General features: G+C 57.4%; 6 protein-coding genes across 6 annotated transcripts; 4 read left to right on the top strand and 2 right to left on the bottom strand.

Annotated features, from left to right (window-relative positions):
* Nucleotides 1–2592: 2592 nt before the first annotated feature.
* Nucleotides 2593–4124, top strand: CMQ_3231 (zinc knuckle domain containing protein; the record flags this gene model as incomplete). Its single annotated transcript, XM_014317309.1, has 8 exons — nt 2593–2623; nt 3125–3144; nt 3254–3288; nt 3351–3364; nt 3453–3467; nt 3535–3668; nt 3745–3919; nt 3976–4124. 8 exons carry the CDS (start codon nt 2593–2595, stop codon nt 4122–4124), a joined length of 573 nt encoding a protein of 190 aa, XP_014172784.1.
* Nucleotides 4125–4953: 829 nt separating this feature from the next.
* Nucleotides 4954–6818, bottom strand: CMQ_2559 (acyl-dehydrogenase domain containing protein; the record flags this gene model as incomplete). The annotated part of the gene is made up of 5 exons (XM_014316637.1): nt 4954–5028; nt 5090–5351; nt 5412–5520; nt 5607–5851; nt 5914–6818. 5 exons carry the CDS (start codon nt 6816–6818, stop codon nt 4954–4956), a joined length of 1596 nt encoding a protein of 531 aa, XP_014172112.1.
* Nucleotides 6819–7378: 560 nt separating this feature from the next.
* On the bottom strand, nt 7379–9946 carry CMQ_2650 (mhck ef2 kinase domain family protein; the record flags this gene model as incomplete). Its single annotated transcript, XM_014316728.1, has 1 exon — nt 7379–9946. One exon carries the CDS (start codon nt 9944–9946, stop codon nt 7379–7381), a length of 2568 nt encoding a protein of 855 aa, XP_014172203.1.
* Nucleotides 9947–11076: 1130 nt separating this feature from the next.
* Nucleotides 11077–11959, top strand: CMQ_3120 (flavin containing amine oxidoreductase; the record flags this gene model as incomplete). The annotated part of the gene is made up of 2 exons (XM_014317198.1): nt 11077–11202; nt 11294–11959. The coding sequence occupies 2 exons, from the start codon at nt 11077–11079 to the stop codon at nt 11957–11959; spliced, it is 792 nt and encodes a 263-aa protein (XP_014172673.1).
* Nucleotides 11960–12003: 44 nt separating this feature from the next.
* On the top strand, nt 12004–12879 carry CMQ_3200 (flavin containing amine oxidoreductase; the record flags this gene model as incomplete). The annotated part of the gene is made up of 1 exon (XM_014317278.1): nt 12004–12879. One exon carries the CDS (start codon nt 12004–12006, stop codon nt 12877–12879), a length of 876 nt encoding a protein of 291 aa, XP_014172753.1.
* Nucleotides 12880–13769: 890 nt separating this feature from the next.
* Nucleotides 13770–20807, top strand: CMQ_3117 (autophagy regulatory protein; the record flags this gene model as incomplete). Its single annotated transcript, XM_014317195.1, has 4 exons — nt 13770–13943; nt 14028–20173; nt 20215–20632; nt 20778–20807. 4 exons carry the CDS (start codon nt 13770–13772, stop codon nt 20805–20807), a joined length of 6768 nt encoding a protein of 2255 aa, XP_014172670.1.
* Nucleotides 20808–21288: the final 481 nt, after the last annotated feature.

The following is a 21288-nucleotide window of genomic DNA, read 5'->3' as shown; positions in this document are numbered from 1 at the left end:
TTCAGGTGGCTTTGTAGATTCGCAAGGCTTGAATATGAGATGTGCCTTCGTTATCGGTGTCCAGGGTCAAATTGATTTTGACGCGTTCGATATCAATACACGGACGTCGGCGCGACTTTACGCGCCACGTCACGTGTTTCTCTTTCATCGCTCTCCACATCAGCCTTTTGGTGATGCTACTCTGTATAAGGAGTACTTCATACAACAACTCACTCTAACACTCCATTTTTAGCGCTCTTTTTTGTTGACTGATAGCAGGCGAAAGCGGGTTGAATCCACGAAATTTGTAGCCACCTTCATCTGTAGACCCGTCCCGACGTATCACTCCTAGCAGACACCGTGCAGAGTAGGTCGGTCGAGTTCTGGCTCATCTTCATCCCGTTTGCCGTCTTTGTCGGCTTCTTCAACTCAGCTCTTCAAACTAATACCACAAACAACTTGTGAAAGGTGAGCAATTGAATGGGCGATCTGATGGCTGAATAAACGCAAAGCACAGAAATACGGTAGCATTGTGTCTAACCGGAAGAAACGACCGTAAATAATATCTTCGTGGTGGCATATAAGGGCAGCCCTGCAAGACTGTTCCAGCCAACCGCAGTTCCAAGGCTGCTAGCAACGAAGATTGCTGCGTTAGCCTCTACATGAAAGAAGCAGCCAGTATACTGCTATGGGTGAACGACGTCACACATTGAATTTTTCTTGTTCAAGAATAAGATCTAGTCGATTTATGGTGATCAGGTCCAGCTTATGGTCTAACCAGGGCAAGCAACAGACAATGGTAACGTAAATAAGTCTTTGAAGCGCCTTACTATTTCAGTTGTAAATTTTTTAAAACTGCATGCTCATCACCGCTTTCCGACGAAGTGTTGTCGAGTGTGATTACTGCCCGGGCTTCGAGAGCCTTTGATCTTCGTTTCGTATATTGGGAAAGGCGGTGATATCTACAATCTTGTGTAACCTGTTCTTGTTCAACCACCAATGATCACTGTCTTCAATAAGACATACGTTTTGAGTCACAAGTTGACAGTGCAAGCAGAGAAAATACCCGACAATAGACAGCCGGGATGACCTATTTGGATAGAAGAAGATGATAATGAAGTGTTTCGGGACGAGCGTTTGGGGAAGAGTCCAAATTTAGAAGATTTGAATGCCAAATAACCATTGCACTGGCGGAAACGATGACCTGTACTCGAGCGTAATTCTCGCAGCAGAGCACAGTATCTTACACAATTGGGAACCGTTAGAGTCTCAGGCTCCGGAGCGACCCATCACACCAAGGCACAAAAAAAAGATAGGACTATGCATCCGCTGACCACCTGTCTAGTTTCTGAGGTCAGGTACTCCGTATAGACGCAGAGTTTGTGACGGACTTCATACTGGAGCTGCATGTTGCCTGCTAGGGCTTCTTTTCTTTTTACTACATAGCTGAGTCACAGAGGTTGGTGCGGCTCCAAGTAAGAGTGATCACAAGACGCACTGTTTTAGAATACGGGTACGAGCGTACCCAGAAAGACGGTGCCAGGGGAACGCTTACATGCTGCAACTCCTAAGTCACATTCTAATCGGCCATGCCTATGCCACCCTTTTTTCCGAGCCCGTCTCTCGATATGTTTTTCTTATGGAGATCTGCGCCATTTGTTTGTTGGCAAGCCGATGCTTGTGTATGTATCCAGCGGAAAATACAAGTGATTTATATGACCACATTCCAAGTCCTAATTCGGGTCTACTACATCCGTTATTTGGTTTTTATTTTGCCGGGCGCATTCGTTTTCATACCGACGGTGGATCCACTTATTTGGCAAGGCACGAATCGACCTATAAGCCCACCCCCAGCTCCCAGGCTTGTTCCTTCCTCTTGTCTCCGTCTCTCCATACGACGTAAGATACTCCGTAGTTCCTAGCCTTTCCCCATATCCTTATCTATCTCACCAGCAGAATCCCTCACTCGCTCCTGCCACCTGAACGATCACTACTGAACAAAAGAGGAAAGCCCTAAAAAGTTGTCTTGACCAGACAAAACTGAAAAGCCGCCACTAGCCCCGAAAAAAAAAAAGATAAATAAAATATCTTACCAAACAATAAAATCTGGACCTGCCCCTCATCAAAATCACACTTCCCATTTTCGATCTACTCGTCCTCAACTTACTTCCCACACCAACAAAACTCACATTTTCAGATTTTGGTGAGTCTTGACTGTTTTTTTTTCACCCGCGTCGCCCGACTGGATTGTTCATGTATCTTGCTTCTATTGTAATTCGAGTGTCTGGCCTTATCTGTTCTTCTTATTACGCCAATATGGAAGGTCTCGTCAAATCGCGAACGACACTCAAGCTGCTTCTTTTTCTCGAACAACTGTGCCGTTGTGTCCCATTTCTGCTTTACCTACTTCCCTTCACCCTGACGATTCTCCCGTAATCGTTCCTGTCTTTGTCCTATTCCTTGATCGTTTCAGCCAGTCTGATTTGACTCTGCATCTCGACTTACCTCGAACACTTGGACCCGAGACTGACCTCCATAGAGTGCGCAACAAAAACTCGATTTCTCGACTACAATTTGAATACTCTCATTCAACCACCCCAATCAAAATACATTATGGAGTTCCAGGGAAGAGCTTGCTTCAGTTGTGAGTGTTTTGTCAATGCCTCTGCATCTATGCGATAACATTTGAAAAAAAAAAATACCGATCTACGCCCAAAACGGACATTCCCCTCCTAGTGGGGCCAACTGTTTGCGCGCAGCAGCATCGCCTCACATTTCACATATTTTCTTATCACATCCTCACCCACACTTGTATATCCATGTGCATCTGCATATACCCCATACTCCATTACCATGAAAAGGGCGAATATTATATGCTAGTGTCGGGTCCTCCCGAGTGAGGCCGGGCCAGCAGACCCCCTGTGCTTTTCTATGTACAACCTTGATGGCCAGAGATCGAGCAAAGCGCTTTTACTATTGGCTCCTGCATACCACACTCTTCCACAATGTCCCCATTTTCCCTTTCAACTGCCTAAATCCCGAGTTCGGGTCAGCCCGAGCGGGCTACGACCTTCTATCTCCTGCCTTGGCATTGTCAGACATGCAGATCTGGGGAGAGATTATCTGACCAGCTTGTTATTTATAGGCGGCGCTACTACGCACCAGGTATGACGAACATTCCACAGTAAAAACTGGCGGAAGATGCGAGGCCCTTTTTCGAATCGCCAGGCCATTGTGAGACTCGTAAACTCTGTACTGACACCCCGCCTTGAAGGCCAGAGACTGCCCCAACCGTGGTGCGGCTAAGTGGTATGTATCTCATAAGGCCGCGTGTGATCTTCATCAGAAGCAAATGCTAACATATATATCAGCTACAACTGTGGTGGTGAGTGCTCTCATACATAAAAAGGATTGAAAGTCGCGCAATCGACGGAGAACGGGAATCAGCTGACAGTCTATTTTCCTATGCACAGGCGAGGGCCACATGAGTACGTTATCTCTCAGTACTCACTTTTAAATGTGTCAAAAATATGCGGACTAACATCATTTCGATAGGCCGTGATTGCCCGGAAGGTCCTAAGGAGACCAAGACGTGCTACCGGTGCGGCCAGGCTGGTCACATTTCCCGCGACTGCCCCCAGTCTGCTGGCCCCGGTGGCAGCGGCCCGTCCGGCGCGGAGTGCTACAAGGTGCGCATGATCTCCCACACGAATGATTTTGCCCAACGCCATAGCAGCGAAGCGACTGAATCTGACAATTTGACAGTGCGGTGAGGTCGGTCACATTGCCCGCAACTGCCCCAAGGGTGGCTTCGGCGGCAACCCCAGCGGCGGTGCTGGCGGCTACGGCAACTCGTACGGCGGCGGCGGCGGTGGCGGCGGCTACGGCGGCAACCAGAACAAGACCTGCTACTCTTGCGGTGGCGTCGGCCACATGTCCCGTACGTGTTACTCAATTCCATTCTTTGTTGTGGGCATGACACTAACTAGACTTCAGGCGACTGCGTGAACGGCAGCAAGTGCTACAACTGCGGCGAGACCGGCCACTTCTCCCGTGACTGCCCCAAGGCCTCGACCTCTGGCGAGAAGATCTGCTACAAGTGCCAGCAGCCCGGCCACATCCAGGCCGACTGCCCCAACAACTAAGGTAATGCCGAGCCTGTAGCCATCGCGAGAGCCAGCTCACCGTGGGCATGCCACACCTGAGCCACGGAAGAACGAACGAGCCAACCAACCCGGTATACCACAGAGCGAACGAATCCACTCTTTTTTGCGCTTGGTCACGAGATCGATGGAGAGAGGTCGGCAAGGTACACTTCTTTTTACTTGTGGGAGCTGCTTTTCGCTCACGCGAGGAGGTCCACAGAGGGTCTGGCACGGTATGATCATGGGCATCTGGATAAACAAAAGCGGATAGGATCTGTTTGTCTTTTCAAGGGTTGTTTCTTTCTTCTCCCGGTTTTCTAGTTTTGTTATGTTATTCACCGATTGTCTTTTCTCATATTGCTGGCTTTTCTTAGTCATCTCCCAGTTCTGTTTGTAACAGAAACAGCCCCCAAACATCTACAAACAACCTCACTGCTTTGCTTTCGAGACGAAGTCGACAACGCTGGTTTATGGGCAAAAGTTACAAGGATTTACATGGAGTCTATGGTCGGGCCATAACATTCTGTGGTCTTTTTTCCTGTTAAGAGGCAAAAGTTTCATCTTGGACCAAATCTACTCCGTGACAGTGACAAATGCATGTTGTGTAATATGGCGCAAAGGCATTGAGCAGTATTAGACAATGTTCTGTTCAATGCGAAGGTAAAAGGCTCACGACTGTTTGTAATGTGGACGTCACCCGCTGGACTTAAGACTATGGGCAGATTGCTTCCTTCTGATATGCTTCCTCAAACTTGATATGGCTACGCAGATGGCACAAGCCTTAGACCTATCTTTTTCCTCGTCCTTCTCTTTGCTAGCTACCCTTCCTTCATAAGACGGCCTTCGGCATGAACTTCATAGCCTGTCTGACGCCCAGATCGCCTAGCACTTCCTCGGCACCGCCCTGATTTTGTTAGAGGAAACAATGAAGTAAGAATAAGGAGCCGTCGAAAGAGAGAACATACCAGGATGGCGTCAAACTTGTAGGTACGGTTGAAGTTTTCAATGACGCGGCCCATTCCAGTCTGCGTCAGGCCGCGACCACCCCAAATCTGGACAGCCTCGTCGGCAATCTCGTGTGCCATGCGTGTTGAGCTCATCTTCAGCAGGGCAATGGGCCCGCCCATGTGCTTGGACTGCATCTCATAGGGCATATTGCACATCTGGTAGGTGATGGTCTCGAGCCACGACTGGTGACTCTCGACGAGGGCGATCATCTTTGCAAGCCTGCCGAAGGGTGAGTTGAGGAGCGGGTCTCAAAGAAGCTGTGAGAGAGATGAAACTTACTTGAGTCGAATGACGGGCTGGTCAATGAGTCGCTTGCTGAAAACTAGGCGCTGGTGCGCCCACTTGAGGCATTCTTCAACGATGAGACGGCAAGCACGGTTTGTGGCACCTGTGTTCGATGCGGGTCAGTCTGAAGTGGGACAGGAGGACGGGAAAGAAGCGGGAGAAGGAGGGAGAGCGGGTGCATGGACGTACAAGTCATACTCCAGCGCTCGTGGTTGAAGTTGGACAAGATGACGTAGATGCCCTTGTTCTCCTGGCCGAGCAGGTTGGAGACAGGTACCTTGACATTGTCAAAGGTGATGTAGGTGGTGCCAGCAGCAGCGGAGTAGCTCGTCTTGATGGGCTTGGTCTCAATGCCTTCACCACGCTCAATGAGCAGCACGCTCATGCCCTTTCCGGTTTGGCAGCCGACGACAAAGTAGTCGGAGAAGACGCCGCTGTTTTGATTAGTAATCGTTTTAAGCAGGACCAAAGCGTTTCGCCCACCGATGAAACTCACTTTGTGATCCACTTCTTGGTACCATTGACAACGTAGTGTTTTCCGTCGGCGGTTTTGACGGCGGTGGTACGCAGCTGGGCGACGTCGGAGCCGGCGAAGGCCTCGGTGATGGCGAGGCAGATTTTCTTGCGGCCGGAGAGGCAGTCGGCGAGGATGCGGGCCTGCAGCTGGGGGTCGTTTGCGTAGTGGAGGATGACGGAGAGGCCGATGGTGAGGCCGGCCATGTTGCCATCCTGGAAGCCGCGAGCGGCGGGGCGGACCATTTCCTGGGCGAGGATCATGTCATGGAAAAAGTCAAAGTCGCGGCCATCGACGACGCCGTCGGGATTTTGGGCATCGGGCAAGAGTGGAACACCGTGGAGGTGTTTACCGGGGCCGAGACGCATGTGCAGGATGCCGGCAGCGGCCATCTTGTCGATGAGCGGTTGGCTGATGTGGGTGCCGGTGCGCTCGCACTCGAGGGCTTCGGGGGCGACGTGCTCGGTGACAAAGGCGCGCATGGCCCGCTGCAGCCGGCGGTGGCTCTCGCTGTAGAAGGGCGGCGTGCTGAAGACAGGCGAGAGCCAGAGCGGCTCGGCATAGGGCACGGGCGAGAGGTCAGCCGGCGGGACGGCCACGATGCTGGGTGTCTCGTCGACGATGGTGCCGACGGCCAGGTCAGCCTTGTAGCGTTCCAGCGCCTCCTGGCGGTGCAGGTTATAAAAGGCCGTCGTGGCATCGGTGCCGGCAACTTGGCGCAGCACAAACTCGCCGCCCGGGTGGGCATCGAGAAAGTCGGACACGTCGTAGACGACTGTGTCGATGATGAAGAGCACGGGCGCCTGCTCATCGGCGCTGCCGGCGGCGGCTGCCTTGGCCGACGCGGCCACCTCGTCACGGGTAAACGTCCTGGTCTGGATCGCCATGGTAGTTGAAGTTTTGTTGACACGGGAGTGGGACAGCAAGCTGGGCAGAAAGGCAGAGGCCAGATAAACAAAAGACAGATGCCAAAAGTCAGAAGACAATAGGCCAGAAAGACAGACGCGGCAAAATGAGCAAAATGAGAACCGAATCCGTAAGCGAGAGGTGAAAGACAAAGTGAAACAGAAGGCCGATGGCAAGCGTTTTTGTGGTGGCCTCACGGCCAGCAAGGACAAACTGCCCTTGTCTCTGGGCCTCGGCTTACAACCTGAATACCCCAGAGGGCAGGTCGGGGCAAGGTGGGTCGGATGACTTGTGTGGGTTTAGGGCGGCCATGATTGGCTACGTAGTAGTGGCCGCTGTGGCTAGTCCGTGTTCAGTGAACAACCGTGAACAACCCCGGACTGGTCGGGGCAAAATGACAGTAGCGCCGGCGTTCCGCAGCAACCTGACGATAAGAGACGGCAGGGCAATGTGTGTGTTTGCAGGTCACGTGGGTGCATAGATGCTATGAATTATATGACTAAGCTAAATAATACGACAAGGAAGGAGAACGTTCCGATTGTTATGACCGCCTGGCGCCGAAAAAAGAACGGCCGCTCCTGTGAGGCGTGATGGGTGGGCTGAACACGGTGGCATCAGAGGGCATAGATCCGGGGCCAACGGCATGTTCTCGGCAGAGACGGGGGCGGATCTGGCCCTGCGACTCGTAAAAGAAGCGGGAAACGGCAAAGCCGTGCTGGGGGCCGGGGGCGAGACAGAGGACCTGCTGGGTAGTGGCGGCAAGCTGGGGCCAGCAGGTGGTGCACCAGTAGAAGGCGGGGGCAGTCTTGCGGGTGTCGTCGGCGCGGAAGATGCGGCCGCAGAGTTTGTTGGCACAGCAGACGCTCCAGCCGGTCTGGTGGTCGGCAGCAGGCCAGTCTTGGCGGAAGACAAAGGGACCGGTGATGAACATGTCGGCCGAGGACTGAAGGCGCAGCCGCTCGCAGAGGATGTTGCACTTGTGGGTGGCGAAGAAGAGCTTGAAGCCCTCCTCGTTGAGGTTGGTGTCGGTGAGCCGGAAGCGGGTATGATCTCGGGTGTGGACGGCGGGGTCGGTGAGGACACCACCAACGCCCTGGAGGTCGCAGATGAGGAAGCGGCCCTGGGAGCGCTCAAAGGTGAAGTGGGAAAAAGCCTGGGCGGTGGTGTTGTGGTTTGGTTTAGGGGTTTTGGGGGTTTTGGCAGGTTTGACAGATTTGGTCAAATTGGTGGATTTGGTGGTGTCAGTTTTCGACGACTTGGAGGCATTTGTGTCGATCCCGTCTGAACTGACGCCACCGCAATTAGAATTGTACTTGACAAAGGTGCCTTCGAGGAGCGGCTCGAGGGCGAGACAGGCGGTGCCGGCCGCTGTTGCCGACTTTGGCTGCAGACAGGTGACGACGGTAAAGTCGATGGAAGTGCTGCTGCTGCTGCTTCTGTTGTCGGCATCGACACCGACGGCCAGGGCGTTGAACTCGAGCACAAAAGCCTTGCACAAGGCCTGGACGCGCATCTCCTCGGCCATGTCGACGAGAGTCTTGCCGTCGGTCTTGAAGGCCTTGACGACCAGCCGGTTGGACGACTCGGGCGTGCGGGCATACATAGCGACACGCAGCGCGCCCTCAGCAAACGGCTGCTGGCGCCGCAGCACCGTCAGCTCGGTCGTGCTGATGCGAATATGGTCGTCGCTGGCGAGCATGCGGTCGAGCAGCCCGGGCGCAGCCGTGACGTCGGTCGAGAAGGCCTGGAACTGCTCGGCCGTGTCGAGCCAGCCGGCCACATCCCACTGCGGCGGTATGGTATCGATCTGAGTGGGGGGCAGCTTTGCTGATTTGATATCTGTATCCCCTTCATCCTCATCGTCGTCCTCCCGCACTGCATCCAAACTCGGATCCGCACTCACGCTCGGCTTGATCGTGTATCCGCTCGACATCCGGCTCGACCGCGCGGCCGTGCTGGCGGCTGATAGCCGGACGGCCGTGCGCGAGGCCGAGGCCATCACGCTGCTGACGACCAGGTGACGCATAGCGCTGTACTGGGTGCCGAGCGCGACCTCGTTAAAGTGGAGACCGCCCTGGGCGGAGGTGGTGGACTTTACTGTTGTGGCCGTGCTGCTGGCCGTCTTCAGCGTAGGCGCACCGACGTACAGCTTGTTGGCCTTGAGCAGGACGGCGTCGTGGTAGAACTTGTTGGTCTTGAGCAGCTTCGCGTCGGGCGCGGCGGCGAGGTAGTTCTGCAGAAAGACAAAGGCCATCTTGTCAGTGTGCGAGTTGATGCGCATCAGGACGTAATTGAGCTTGAGCGCGACCATGCGGCCGATCACGTCCTCGTGCTGCAGCTTGTGCGGCTCGCTGCTGGGAACGAGGTAGTTGTCGTGCCGGTCCTCCATGTCGTGGAGCGTACGGCCATGCGGCGGAGCGTCAGTGATGTGCATAACGCAGCGCGTGGCCTGTTGCCAGGACGTGTGCATGGCCGCATCGAGGGCGCCGAGCACGTCCTCGGCCGCGTCGCCGCCACCGGTCGCCCGCACGCCGTTGAGGAACCGGAACATGGCGTCGGTGTCGGTCGTAAAGTCGAGCGTCTCGCGCGGCTTCTTGTCACCGTGGTCGCGATACGCTACAATGGCCACGCGCACGTCGGCCTCTTGGAAGAAGGACCGGTTGATGTCGGTCACGATGCTGCAGATCTGCTCCTTGGCCGAGTCGATGTACGACCGCATCGAGTTGGTGGCGTCCAGCAGGAAGAGCAGGTCCGTCGCGCACGACATCTTGAACAGTCCGGCCGATGGTCGCGGCCCCGTCTGGCTGTTCGCCCGCACCGAGTCGTACTGCAGCTGCAGGATCCGCAGCTGTGCCTCCGTGGCCGACGGGCCGGCTACCGCCTCGCGCTTCAGCCGCTCCACCAGCTGCTCCATCTCGCGTGCCCTCTCTTCGGCCGCCCGCAGCCGCTCGTGCGTGCGCGCTTGCGATGCTGCTGCTGCCTCTGACGTGGGCAGAAACGTCGACGCCAGCGACTCGCGCAGGCTAAACACCGATTCGCGCAGGCTCAGTCGCCGGCTGGCCCGCGGCGATGGCGTGTCGCTTTGTGGCAGTGGTGTCTTTTCCATCATGCGAACGTAATGGTTGCTTGATCGCATAATGAGATCCCAAAGGCCACAGCCCGTGCTTTATATGGATGCATCACGCCTGCGGTAACGCAGGGCTGACAGACGGACAAAGGGGCTGACCACATGCACACACGCTCATTTTCTCGCTCCCGTCGTATCTGCGACCACCAGATAGCGTCAGCTTTCTGTAAGTCGCTCGTCTCATGACTCTGTCGTGGCCAAGCGCCGTCCAACCAGCTTCGGACTGCGCTTTGAAAGGCGCCTGACCAAGGCACAATCGCCGTCTAGCTCACTGAGGCTGAGTTGCGCCAACCACAAACCTCAGGCCTGCCATTCCCTTCTCGTCTACCGAACGCTCCAGAGCTGCTTTCTGGAAGCATATATGCAGTTGTGATACTGTCTCCGCTTTTCTGCATCTGTTCTGCACCGACGAACGGAAGGAGACTAGAGTCTGCTTTCTTATCGGACAAGCCAATTGGTATAAAGGCATGAGGACTCTTGCCGTCGACCTTTGATCCAGGACGCTCTTTGAGACGGTCCCTCGGGCATGGTGGTGGGAATCTGTCGGTAATGACGTAGTCGTAGCCTTTTATCAATAGAAATGTTGGTTGTTGTCGTTGCCAAACAATCTGTATGAAGAAGCAAAACCTTGGTGGGCCTAGCTTACAAAGCTATCAAACCCCAGCGACTTCCCTTTCCGTCGACCGCTTTCTGAGAGCATATCTGCAGTACCGTTACCGATCCCCACCTGCCGTTTGCAAGTCTCCATGTCAGCTCTGTTATCGACAGCTCGGTCACTATCTCTCCCTAGCAGGTGAGTCCTCATATTAGCCCATATCGTGCCGATCGCTCGTTCCAACCACGATAGCAATTCCTTCTAGCTAGAGCCTCATCCCCATGACCCAAGCCTCCTTCTCCACCCTCCCTCCTGCGTGGCACGGGCAACCGGACTGAATACTACGTGGCCTCCACCGCTCTTGCTTTTGCCCAGGCTGTCTATACGAAGTCCATAACCCCACACCTACGGATTGGGTAGACAGCTGGGCTGCTGGGCTGCTGGGCTCCCGAGCAACATCTAGAATCCTCAGTTCCTTGGCTCGCCGTCTCCGAATACTTTGCACGCCAATGGAAGGATGGACACTTACGCCGTTTTCAGCTGCAGCTCTGCGCGAAGAGACGCCTCGCGGCTGGTCCAGGACCTGAAAAGCATCCGCCGAAGCAGCATGGTCGCCTCCGATCGACCGGCGATCAGAAGCCAGGTAGGACACGCCGGATACAAGCCTGTCAGAAAAAACCCGGAATCCTGCTGACTTGTGTTTCTGTCTTTTCTTTCGTCTCCCCCGCCGCAAGCCAATCCACTCTGCCGACGGTCCTCACGCTAAGCCCCACATTGGCGTTGTCGGTGCTGGCATTGCCGGACTCCGGTGTGCCGACATCCTGCTTCAGTATGGATTCCGGGTGACCATCTTGGAGGGCCGGAACCGACTGGGTGGCCGCCTGCACCAGCAGCGCCTCTCAAACGGCCACCTGGTCGACATGGGCCCCAACTGGATCCACGGCACCAAAGACAACCCGATTCTAGACCTGATTCGTGAGACTGGCACCATCACCAGCGGCAACGCCATCGATGACCACGGGAAGGAGCTGGAGGGTGCCGTCTTCAGCGAGAATGGAGCCATGCTCCCGCCGGACGACGGCGCTGCCCTGTCGACCCTCATGTGGACCATCGTCGAGGAGGCCTTTGTCCACTCAAACAAGCACTGCACCGAGATCGACCCGGCCGAGAGCCTGCACGACTTCTTTCTAAAGCGGCTGCCCGAGCACGTTCCCGAAAGCACGGCCGACTGTGAGACCCGGCGCGCGCTCGTCATGCAGATGGCCGATCTCTGGGGGGCGTTTGTCGGCAGCCCGGCCAACACCCAGAGCTTAAAGTACTTTTGGCTGGAAGAATGCATAGAAGGAGGCGAGTTTTCTTCCTTACTCAACCCGTTCACTTTCTCGGCTGACAGCAGTTAGAAAACCTCTTCTGTGCTGGGACGTATAAAAAAGCCCTCGAGAAGATGGCCCAGGCAGTACGACAAGATGCCACGATCCACTTTGGGCAGACGGTAATCAAAGTCGTGAGCCGGATGGAGGATTGGCCAATCGGCTGCGTCAACGTGACCACGGCCTCGGGCGATGCCTTTCTCTTTGACGAGCTCGTCTTCACCGCGCCGCTCGGCTGGCTGAAGCAGCACCAGGCGTCGACCTTCCAACCGCCACTGCCGGCCCGCCTGGTGAGTGCCATCGATAGCATCGGCTACGGCTGCCTTGAAAAGGTCTATATTTCCTTTCCCGACGCCTTCTGGAAGCGACCGGACGCAACGACTGGCCGGGTCGTGCGCGGCTTCTGCCAGTGGCTGGCCCCGGGCGTCTACGCGCAGCCGTCGAACCCGGAGCACTGGCCGCACGAGGCCGTCGATCTCAGCACGATGCCTGCCTCAACCGCCCATCCGACTCTGCTCTTCTACACGTTTGGCGCCCAGTCACGGCATATCACAGATACGCTAGAGGCACTCAGAGCGAATGCGGACAAGACAGATACGACAGACACGGCCCAGAACAACTTCCTCATCAACTACTTCCGGCCCTACTTCTCCCGCCTGCCACACTACGATGCCGTTGAGCCGGCTTGCCAGCCCGTCGCCTGTCTGGCCACCAGCTGGCTGCACGATGACCTCGCCGGCAATGGCAGCTATAGCAACTTCCAGGTCGGCCTCGAGGCCGGCGACGAGGACGTGCGCACTATGCGCGAGGGCCTGCCGGACCGTGGACTCTGGCTGGCCGGCGAGCACACGGCCCCGTTTGTCGCCCTGGGCACGGCCACAGGGGCACATTGGAGCGGCGAGTCGGTAGGCCGACGCATCGCCGAGTCCTATGGACGGCAGAGAGAGTAAGGAAGGGAGCGGGAGAAAGCGCTGTACAGCCTGGACATCCCCCCACAAGTAGATACGGAGTATTCGTATATATAATTGAATTCGCGTCGCAGACTTGCGTAAACAGGCTGCAGTCGACAAAAAGACATCACGTGTCAGAAGTGTGCATAAGCTTCCTGATGTGGCCATAACATGGCCAAGACACGTCAGTCGGCTTATCACTTATCGTGGGCGGGGTGGACAGTCATAGCTGCCTGAAGCAGGCCCACCCAGCGCAAACAGTGCGCTATGGACAGCCAGTGGTCAGCGCGCCACTGGGCTAGGCGCAGGAGGGGGAAGGAACCACCAGCCTAGGCCAGTCAGACCAACCTTTTTCCTGTCCGGATTCAGGCGGCAAGCACACTGAGCACTGCAAAGAGAGACAGGCAGACGTCCGCATCCCAGAAACCTGGTTGCATTCACCACCAACCCAGCGTCCCATCCGGTCTTGTCCCCCCTCCCGAGCTTTTTTTCCTCTTTTTCTTTCTGCAGGGTCTTTTCCCTTCCCTCCTGACCTTCTGTCGCTTATCTCTCTCCACCCGGACCATGTGCACTGTGGAGAGCTCGGCCTCTATATTTTGAAGGCGGCCCTCTTTCCCTGCTGCCTTCGTTCTCGCATTCCGGCTATCGCCACTATCTGCTCTCGGGCTACCACCCCTTACGAGCACACAGGCGTCGTCCGCCCTATACCATGCCCGGTGCTGCCAGCCCTCTGCAGCCCCCGATTTCCCGCTCGGCGGTATCTCCGCTGACGGTGTCCTGGTGACCTGGTGACGACTCTTGCTTCTCCATCTCTTGCGAGTCGCAGCCGCCAACAGCAACAGCGACGACGTCCATCTTCGCCAAGAGCCAATCCCGCCGCCATTGCCACCATGACGTCCCTGTTCGACTCCTTCCGCAACTCCAGCATGCCCAAGCGGCTGCTGCGCTATGCCCTGTCTCGCTTCGATGTCCTAGATGCCGACGCGCTTGACCTGGACAATCTCGACCTGGCTTGGGGCAGGAACACCGTGCTCGAGTTTCGCGATGTCGGCCTGAGGGTCAAGGTAGGCCGGTCGCCGGATGGTCGGATCGCTCGATCGGCATCGATGGCCATTTGCAGCTGACCCGTTCTCGTTCTTGCTCTCTAGAAACTGCAGCAGATCCTCCAGCTGCCTCCGACCTTTCACATCCGCCGCGCCAAGGTTGGCCTCCTCCGTGTTACCCTGCCCGTCGACATCTACTCGAGCCCGATCCAGATCCGCGTCAGTGGCGTCGACGTCCGGCTCAGCGTCTCCGCCCGGGAGGACGACCACGACCGGGACAGACGCAAGGACAGCAAGACCGCCGGCGGTAGCTCCGGACCCACTGCCGAAGACGCCGCCGATGCCGATGCCGATGTCGTGCCCTCGGCCGTCGACTTGGCCCAGTCGTTCCTGGAACACGAGCCGTCGGGCGAGGCGAGGGCCCTGGAAGCAGTCCTGGCCGCTGAGGCTTCACTCGACCAGAGCACCGAGCTCGACAGCGATGACGACACCATCTCGTCCTCATCTCAGGTCCTTGGCACCGGCCAGGCCCTCACCCTACCGGCCTTTCTCGCCGACTTCTTGCAGGGCATCGTCGATCGGATCCAGGTGATAATCGAGGGCGTGGCTTTTCAGCTCGAGGTCGACGTCCCCGTGACCGACGACGCGGCATCCGCCACCGCCAACGGCGGCTCCGAGCCCGTCACCTTCCAGTTGACCCTCGCCCGCATCAACGTGGAAGGTGTCACTACCGCGGCAGCTGCGGTGCCGAAAGGCCCCAGCGGTGGCAGCGAGCCGGCAGGATCGTCAGCCCGGCCCAAGATCGTGCCAAAGGAGGGCAAGCGCCACATCTCGCTGGATCATGTCCGCGCCTTTCTCATCTCCGAGACCAACGTCTTCTCGGCTCTCGACCCTTCTCCTTCGATGCCGTCGTCGGCCGCATCACAGTCGCCCGTCTTGTCTTGTCACGACCTGCCATCACTAAATCCTACGGCTCCGGCTGACCCGATGACCGCCTCGTCTATACTGGCTCGCAGCCAGTACCCGCTGCAGGATAGCGAAGACGCATTCAATATTCCGTATGACGACTCAGAAGGCTCCGGCGACGACAACGAAAGCAACAGCCTGGACGGTGCCGAGCCAGAAGTGGCTCCGGCATCGTCTCTGTCGACACCGAGGGCATCCGTCTACGGTGAACACCCGCGCATGGGATCGTTCCCCCCGACTGCAGGCATTTTGCATCATGCGCAGTCGGCCATTCTCGACCGAGACCGCAGCGGTGCAGAGTGGAACGTCCCAAAGGCCACCGAATGCATGGACACACGGTCTGAGCCGTCTTCTGGGCATCTTCTAGGCACTGCACGATCGACTGGCGATATCCATGGGCTTCATGTTGGCTTGGGCCTGGGTCTGTCACCAAATGTACTCGCAACTTCGCTTCAATCCATGGCCGGTCCTGGAAGCGCCGGGTCTGCAGAGCATACGGACGATTACTTGAGCCAGTCGCACGTGTACAGCCATGAAGAGGCGGAGAGCATGTACTTGAGCGCTTTCTCACAGGCCGACTCAGACCCCATGGACAATCCTATGCCCGGCGGATGGCATACGGAGGACGATGATGCGTCTCAGTTCTATGGCTCTCCGCCTGCCGGCCTGTGGCGCTTTGGAACAGACAACCGCACTGCACCGGCTGAGTCAGCTGAGTCTGCTGCGTCGGGAGATGCGAAAAAGGCTCCAACAGCGCTCCCTGGCCACGAATCAGAAGGACCATGTTCTTCCGGGGCCGAGAGGGCATCCGGTGACGGAACAAAAAGCCCCGATCTAAGCGCTGGAGCACAGTCGGACGAGGCGGCAACGCCAAAAGGTCCCACGCGCCTGGTCAAGGAACTTCTGTCGCTCGAGTACATATCCATTTATGTCCCGTCAAACCACAAGCATGACGGCAATCCGCAGTCGGCCAAAAAGCAGCAGGAACGGCTGGAAAAGTCCGTCTCTCCGCATTTTCCGGGCGCGTTCTCGATCTATTCGTCTGCTGGGATGGCCTCCACATACGGGCATGTCTCCATCCAGGACCGTCTCAAAGACAGCTACTTCGACCACCGTCAACCTACGGAAACGCCACCGGCCGATAGCGAGTCCGTGGAGGTGAATCTGGCCCCTCTGGAGATTTGCTTCGACGCATCTATCGGGTTTCTTTTGGCCAAGGTCGTTTTAGAGATCCTTCAGTCGCTCAAGAGTGGCTTGGCATTGCAGCAGCAACAGAAGAAGGCGCCTAGAGCCTCCGCGACTCCAGTCGCCCAGACGGCCCTGCCACATATCAAAATTCATGGCGACAAGATCGCCCTCCTGTTCCTTGACAAGCTGGCAGGCGTGACAGACACGGCCGAGCGGTTCTTCGAGTCGCCTCAAGGGTCTGGAATGAAGAGCCTTGGCCAGAGCCGCGATGTGCTTCTCCAGGTTGTCTTGGAGAATCTGACAGTGTCCCTGTCGCAGCGTCTAGAGCCTTGGACAAGTAGTGTATCTGTTGACCTGCAGCGGTTTCGGTTCGGCTATGCCGATGCCGACATCATATCGTTTGATCGGCGCATCCAGATGCGATCTTCGGTCCGAGATGCATTCCCGCCGTCTGGAGACGATGTATCAATCAAGCTGATCCAGTCCTCCGACGCCACCAAGTGCGAGATCAGCACGTTGCCGTTACTATTCTCCATGGATCTGCAGAGGCTTGACGAGACGTTCAGCTGGTTTGGTGGCTTGAGCAGCTTCCTCAGCTTGGGATCGTCCATCTCGTCGGCAGCTTCGGGCAATGGAAAGGCGGTGGCATTGCCCAAGGCCAAACCAGAGGCGGCCAAGGCGGCTCCAAAGGCGCGCGGTGTCCGGTTCGAGACGCCGATCAGTCCTGACGACAAGTCGACAGCAGCCGAAAACAAGGTGGACATGAGGATTGGGGGTGTCCATCTGGAGCTGGTCGGAAGGGATTGCCGGGTGGCACTGGATACGAGCGCGGTCAAGCTGGTCAGCCGCGAGGAGGGCATCGGGGTCGGCGTCAGCCGGATTCGCCTGGCCGGTCCGTATCTGCGAAACTCTGGCGGCACGCCGCCTGTGACTGCGGATATTGCCAACACGCGGCTGGAGTTTCTGAACGTGCCCAAGGATAAGGACCTGGAGCGGCTGCTCGAGCTCATCACGCCATCCAAGGTCAAGTTCGACGAACGTGAGGACGTTATCATGGTCGACACGCTTCTGAGACAACGCCGGAGTGGGCCTCTGCTTCGCTTGAACGTGGACGATGTCAGCGTCCAGGCCCACAATCTTGCGCAGCTGTCGTGTCTGCCGGCTCTGGGCGAGGAGGTGGCACGCCTGGCGTCCGTTGCCAAGTATCTGCCCGAAGACGACAGACCCGGTCTTCTGACACTGGGGATGATTCGCCATCTTGACGTGTCCGTCGATATTGGAGGGCGGATAGGACATCTGCAGGCGGTGCTTGCGGACCTCGAGGTGGCACATATTACGTTGCCATCTCTCGTCTCTACTGCTGTCGGGGCTATCTCGGTGCATCGAAACCAGACGGAAGAGTTGATAGGCTCCTCATCGGTGCCAGCGCATGTTGCGACTACGGGATCAACGGCAACAGCTGGGCGTTCGGCTTCGTCAGCCATGGGTGCGCCACCGCTGTCCGGCGGAATCTCACCGGCTCTCATGATGCGCATTATCGGTGACGACCTCGAGCCGGTGATCAAAGTGAAGATGTGGGGGCTCAACTTCGAGTACCGGGTGCCGACAATCATGGATGTGCTGGGCTTGGCCGAAGATGCAACGCCGCAGGATTTCGAAGAGAGCCTGGCGGCATCGGTGGCCAACCTGGGCGAGCAGGCGCAGACGGCCATCCTGAGCGGGCGGGGACCACACGGCAGCAGCGCGGACAAGAAGGACGGCTCGTCGACTGCTACTGCTCAAGCAGACAGAGAACGGGCGCCAAAGCCGACGACGGTGGACGTGTCGTTCCGAGACTGCGTGCTGGGGCTGAACCCGCTCAACCTGACGTCGAAGCTGAACCTGGTGCTGGTGGACGCCCGGCTCGAGGTGGTGCTGCCGCAGGGCGAAGAGGTAAATGCGGTAGCCCATCTGAGCAAGATGTCGCTGCTGCTCATCGACGACGTGACGGAAGTCGGGCCGCCAAGCCGGGCGTCATCAGGCCAGACAAAGGACATGGTGCGGCGACTGTGCTCGCAGGGATTTGTGGACATCTGCCAGCTCTCGGCAGCGAGAATATCGGTGCACGTGTCGGCGCCGGACGTGACCGAGGAGGGCCAGAGGATGGTCGAGCTGGAGGTGCGCGACGACCTCTTGGTGCTGGAAACGTGTGCGGACTCGACGCAGACGCTGATCGGGCTGGCCAACGCGCTCACGCCGCCGACTCCTCCGAGCACGGAGATCAAGTTCAAGACGGAGGTGATGCCGGTCAAGGATCTGCTGGCGTCGATCTCGATCGACGCGTTTGGCCGTGCCGAGGGCAACTACGATTTCGACGAAGACTTTGTGCTCGAGGAGGGCGCCGCGGGAGAGAAGGAGCACGGCACAGGCAGCGACGACGACTTCTTCTACGGCGGCGGTGGCGGCGTGCACGGCCAGCTCAACAGAGCAGCAGAGCAGTCGGTAGCATCGCTGCCATCGGTGACAGACGACGACCTGATCCTGGACGACGAAGACGCGGACCTGGACATTGAGGGTGTGGCGGGGACGGCGGCGGAGAAGCTGTTCAGCGCGTCATCGGTGTTGGAGGAAACGACGAGACCAGGTCAGGTCGTCGAGTCGACACAAGGGGTCGACGACATCGAGTTCGATCACGGTTTCTTCGGCACGGCGACAGAGACGGCAGCCGAGGGGTCGTCGCCAGCCCACCGCTGGAACTCAGTGCAGAACGGTTACGACAAGGGAGCCGGTGGTGGCAGCAGAGACAGCAGAGACGGGGTGGCGGCCAAGGCTCCGTTGCGGCTGCGCGTGCGCGATGTGCATGTGATCTGGAACCTGTTTGACGGGTATGACTGGCAGCACACACGAGACGTGATCACGCAGACGGTCCAGGAGGTGGAGGCCAAGGCGTACGAGCGACGGACACGAAACCGACGGCGGTCCGGACACGACGAGTTCAGCCCGTACGCAGACGAGGAGGAAGAGGACGCGGTGATTGGCGATTTTCTGTTCAACTCGATCTATATTGGCATCCCGGCCAACCACGACCCTCGTGAGCTGACGCAGGCGATCAACCAGAACATCTACGGCGACACGGGAGCCGAGACGGAGTCGGTGGCGGCGACGACGGTGACAGCGACATCAAGCCGGGCAGGCGGTGGTTACGGCGGTCATGGAGGCTACCGCGGCGGCCGGCCGTCATCATCGTCGTCGCGGACATCTCGGCGGCTGAACTTGCAGCGCAGCCGGCGGCACAAGATCACGTTTGAACTGGGAGGCGTGGGCGCAGACGTGGTGGTGTTTCCGGCAGGATCGGGCGAGACGCAGACGGCGATCGATGTGCGGATCCGCGATCTAGACGTGTTCGACCACGTGCCGACGTCGACGTGGAAGAAGTTTGCGACGTACGACCGGGATGCGGGAGAACGGCCGATTGACGGCGACATGGTGCGAATCGAAGTGCTGGTGGTCAAGCCAGTGCCGGAGCTAGCGGCCACGGAGCTGGTGCTGAAGACGAACGTGTTGCCCCTACGACTGCACGTGGACCAGGACGCGCTCGACTTCATCACGCGCTTCTTCGAGTTCAAGGACGACTCGAAACGAGGACCGACAACGGCGGAACCTTCGACCGGCGACGAGCCGTTCATCCAGCGGGCCGAGATCCACGACATTCCGGTGCAGCTGGACTTCAAGCCGAAGCGGGTGGACTATGCCGGACTGCGGTCGGGTCACACGACGGAGTTTATGAACTTTTTGATTCTAGACGGGTCGCGCATGACGATGCGACATACCATCATCTACGGAGTGTCCGGCTTCGAGCGGCTGGGTCAGACACTCAACGACATCTGGATGCCCGATATCAAGCGGCACCAGCTGCCGGGCGTGCTGGCCGGGCTGGCGCCGGTACGGTCGCTTGTCACCGTCGGCAGCGGGTTCCGGGACCTGATTGAAATCCCGATCCAGGAGTACCGCCACAACGGACGAATCGTGCGGTCGATTTCCAAGGGTGCCATGGCGTTTGCGCGCTCCACCGGCACGGAGCTGGTCAAGCTGGGCGCCAAGGTAGCCACGGGCACGCAGTACGTCCTGCAAGGAGCCGAGGGGATGCTGGCGGGAGAAGGGGGGAGGATGGCATGGGCGGGGGAGGAGGAGGAGGGGCCGGAGCCGGAGCCGGAGCAGCCGGCGTGGATGCAGGCGATTTGACGATGGACGACGATCACCATCAGGCCAACGACGACGACAACGACGAGCGGAAGCAGATCAGTCTGTATGCGGACCAGCCGGCAGGCGTGGTGCAGGGGTTGCGGCATGCCTACAGCAGTCTGGCGCGCGACCTCAACATTGCGCGAGACGCCGTGATCGCGGTGCCGGCAGAAGTGCGCGAGAGCACGAGTGCGACAGGTGCGGCCAGAGTCGTGATCCGGCACGCGCCCACCATCATCTTTCGGCCGGCCATCGGGGCGACCAAGGCGATCGGACAGACGCTAATGGGCGCGACCAACAGTCTGGATCCACAGAACCTACGACGAGCAGAAGATGTGAGTGTGTGTGTGGTGTTTTGGTATTTGTGTTGTTTGATAGGTTTTGTTATGGTATTTCGGACTTGTTTTTTGAAATTTCTCTGTATCGTTTTAATTTTCTCTTTCATTTCTCTTTCCTCCTCCTCCATTACTAACATCTCAGAAATACAAATCCGGCCCTGGTCGGGTCTGAACGACTTACGACTTTGCCGACACTTGGACGAGGCGTTTTGGATCTGGACGAAACACATTATACAACTTGTGTTTGTGTTCTCTTTTTTCCCTTTTTGTTCCTCTCTTTCCCCTATCCTTCCCGCTTCAGCAACTACCGGGCTTAAAATTGTGCCTGAGAACCATTGCAGAGCGTTGCGAAGCATCAGGCTGGCGTTTCGATTCTGTTTGTTCCTGTTCATTCCTGTTTTACTATCTCCTTGCTCGCTCTCTGAAGGACCGGAGTCTCATCTCAGACGCATATCACTAGTGTTAGATTGTTTGATATAGGATGCGTAAACACGTCGAGACCATCTGCTCTGTGCTTCTTTCCAGTGACCGTCCCGCTAGCATCTGCCGTATTGAAACTTCTCTGCGATCCAGCAGCATTCGGGCCGGTAGAAATCTCCAGTGTACGCCAGACAAAGGCCTTTGTCGCATATTGGCCTTTCAGCAGGCGGATC

The sequence above is a fragment of the Grosmannia clavigera genome (assembly GCF_000143105.1).
Source record: "Grosmannia clavigera kw1407 unplaced genomic scaffold GCSC_144, whole genome shotgun sequence".
In the NCBI taxonomy this organism is placed as follows: Eukaryota; Fungi; Ascomycota; class Sordariomycetes; order Ophiostomatales; family Ophiostomataceae; genus Leptographium; species Leptographium clavigerum.
The sequence above is the reverse complement of the archived record's forward strand: the minus strand, read 5'-3'. Positions and strand labels throughout refer to the sequence as shown.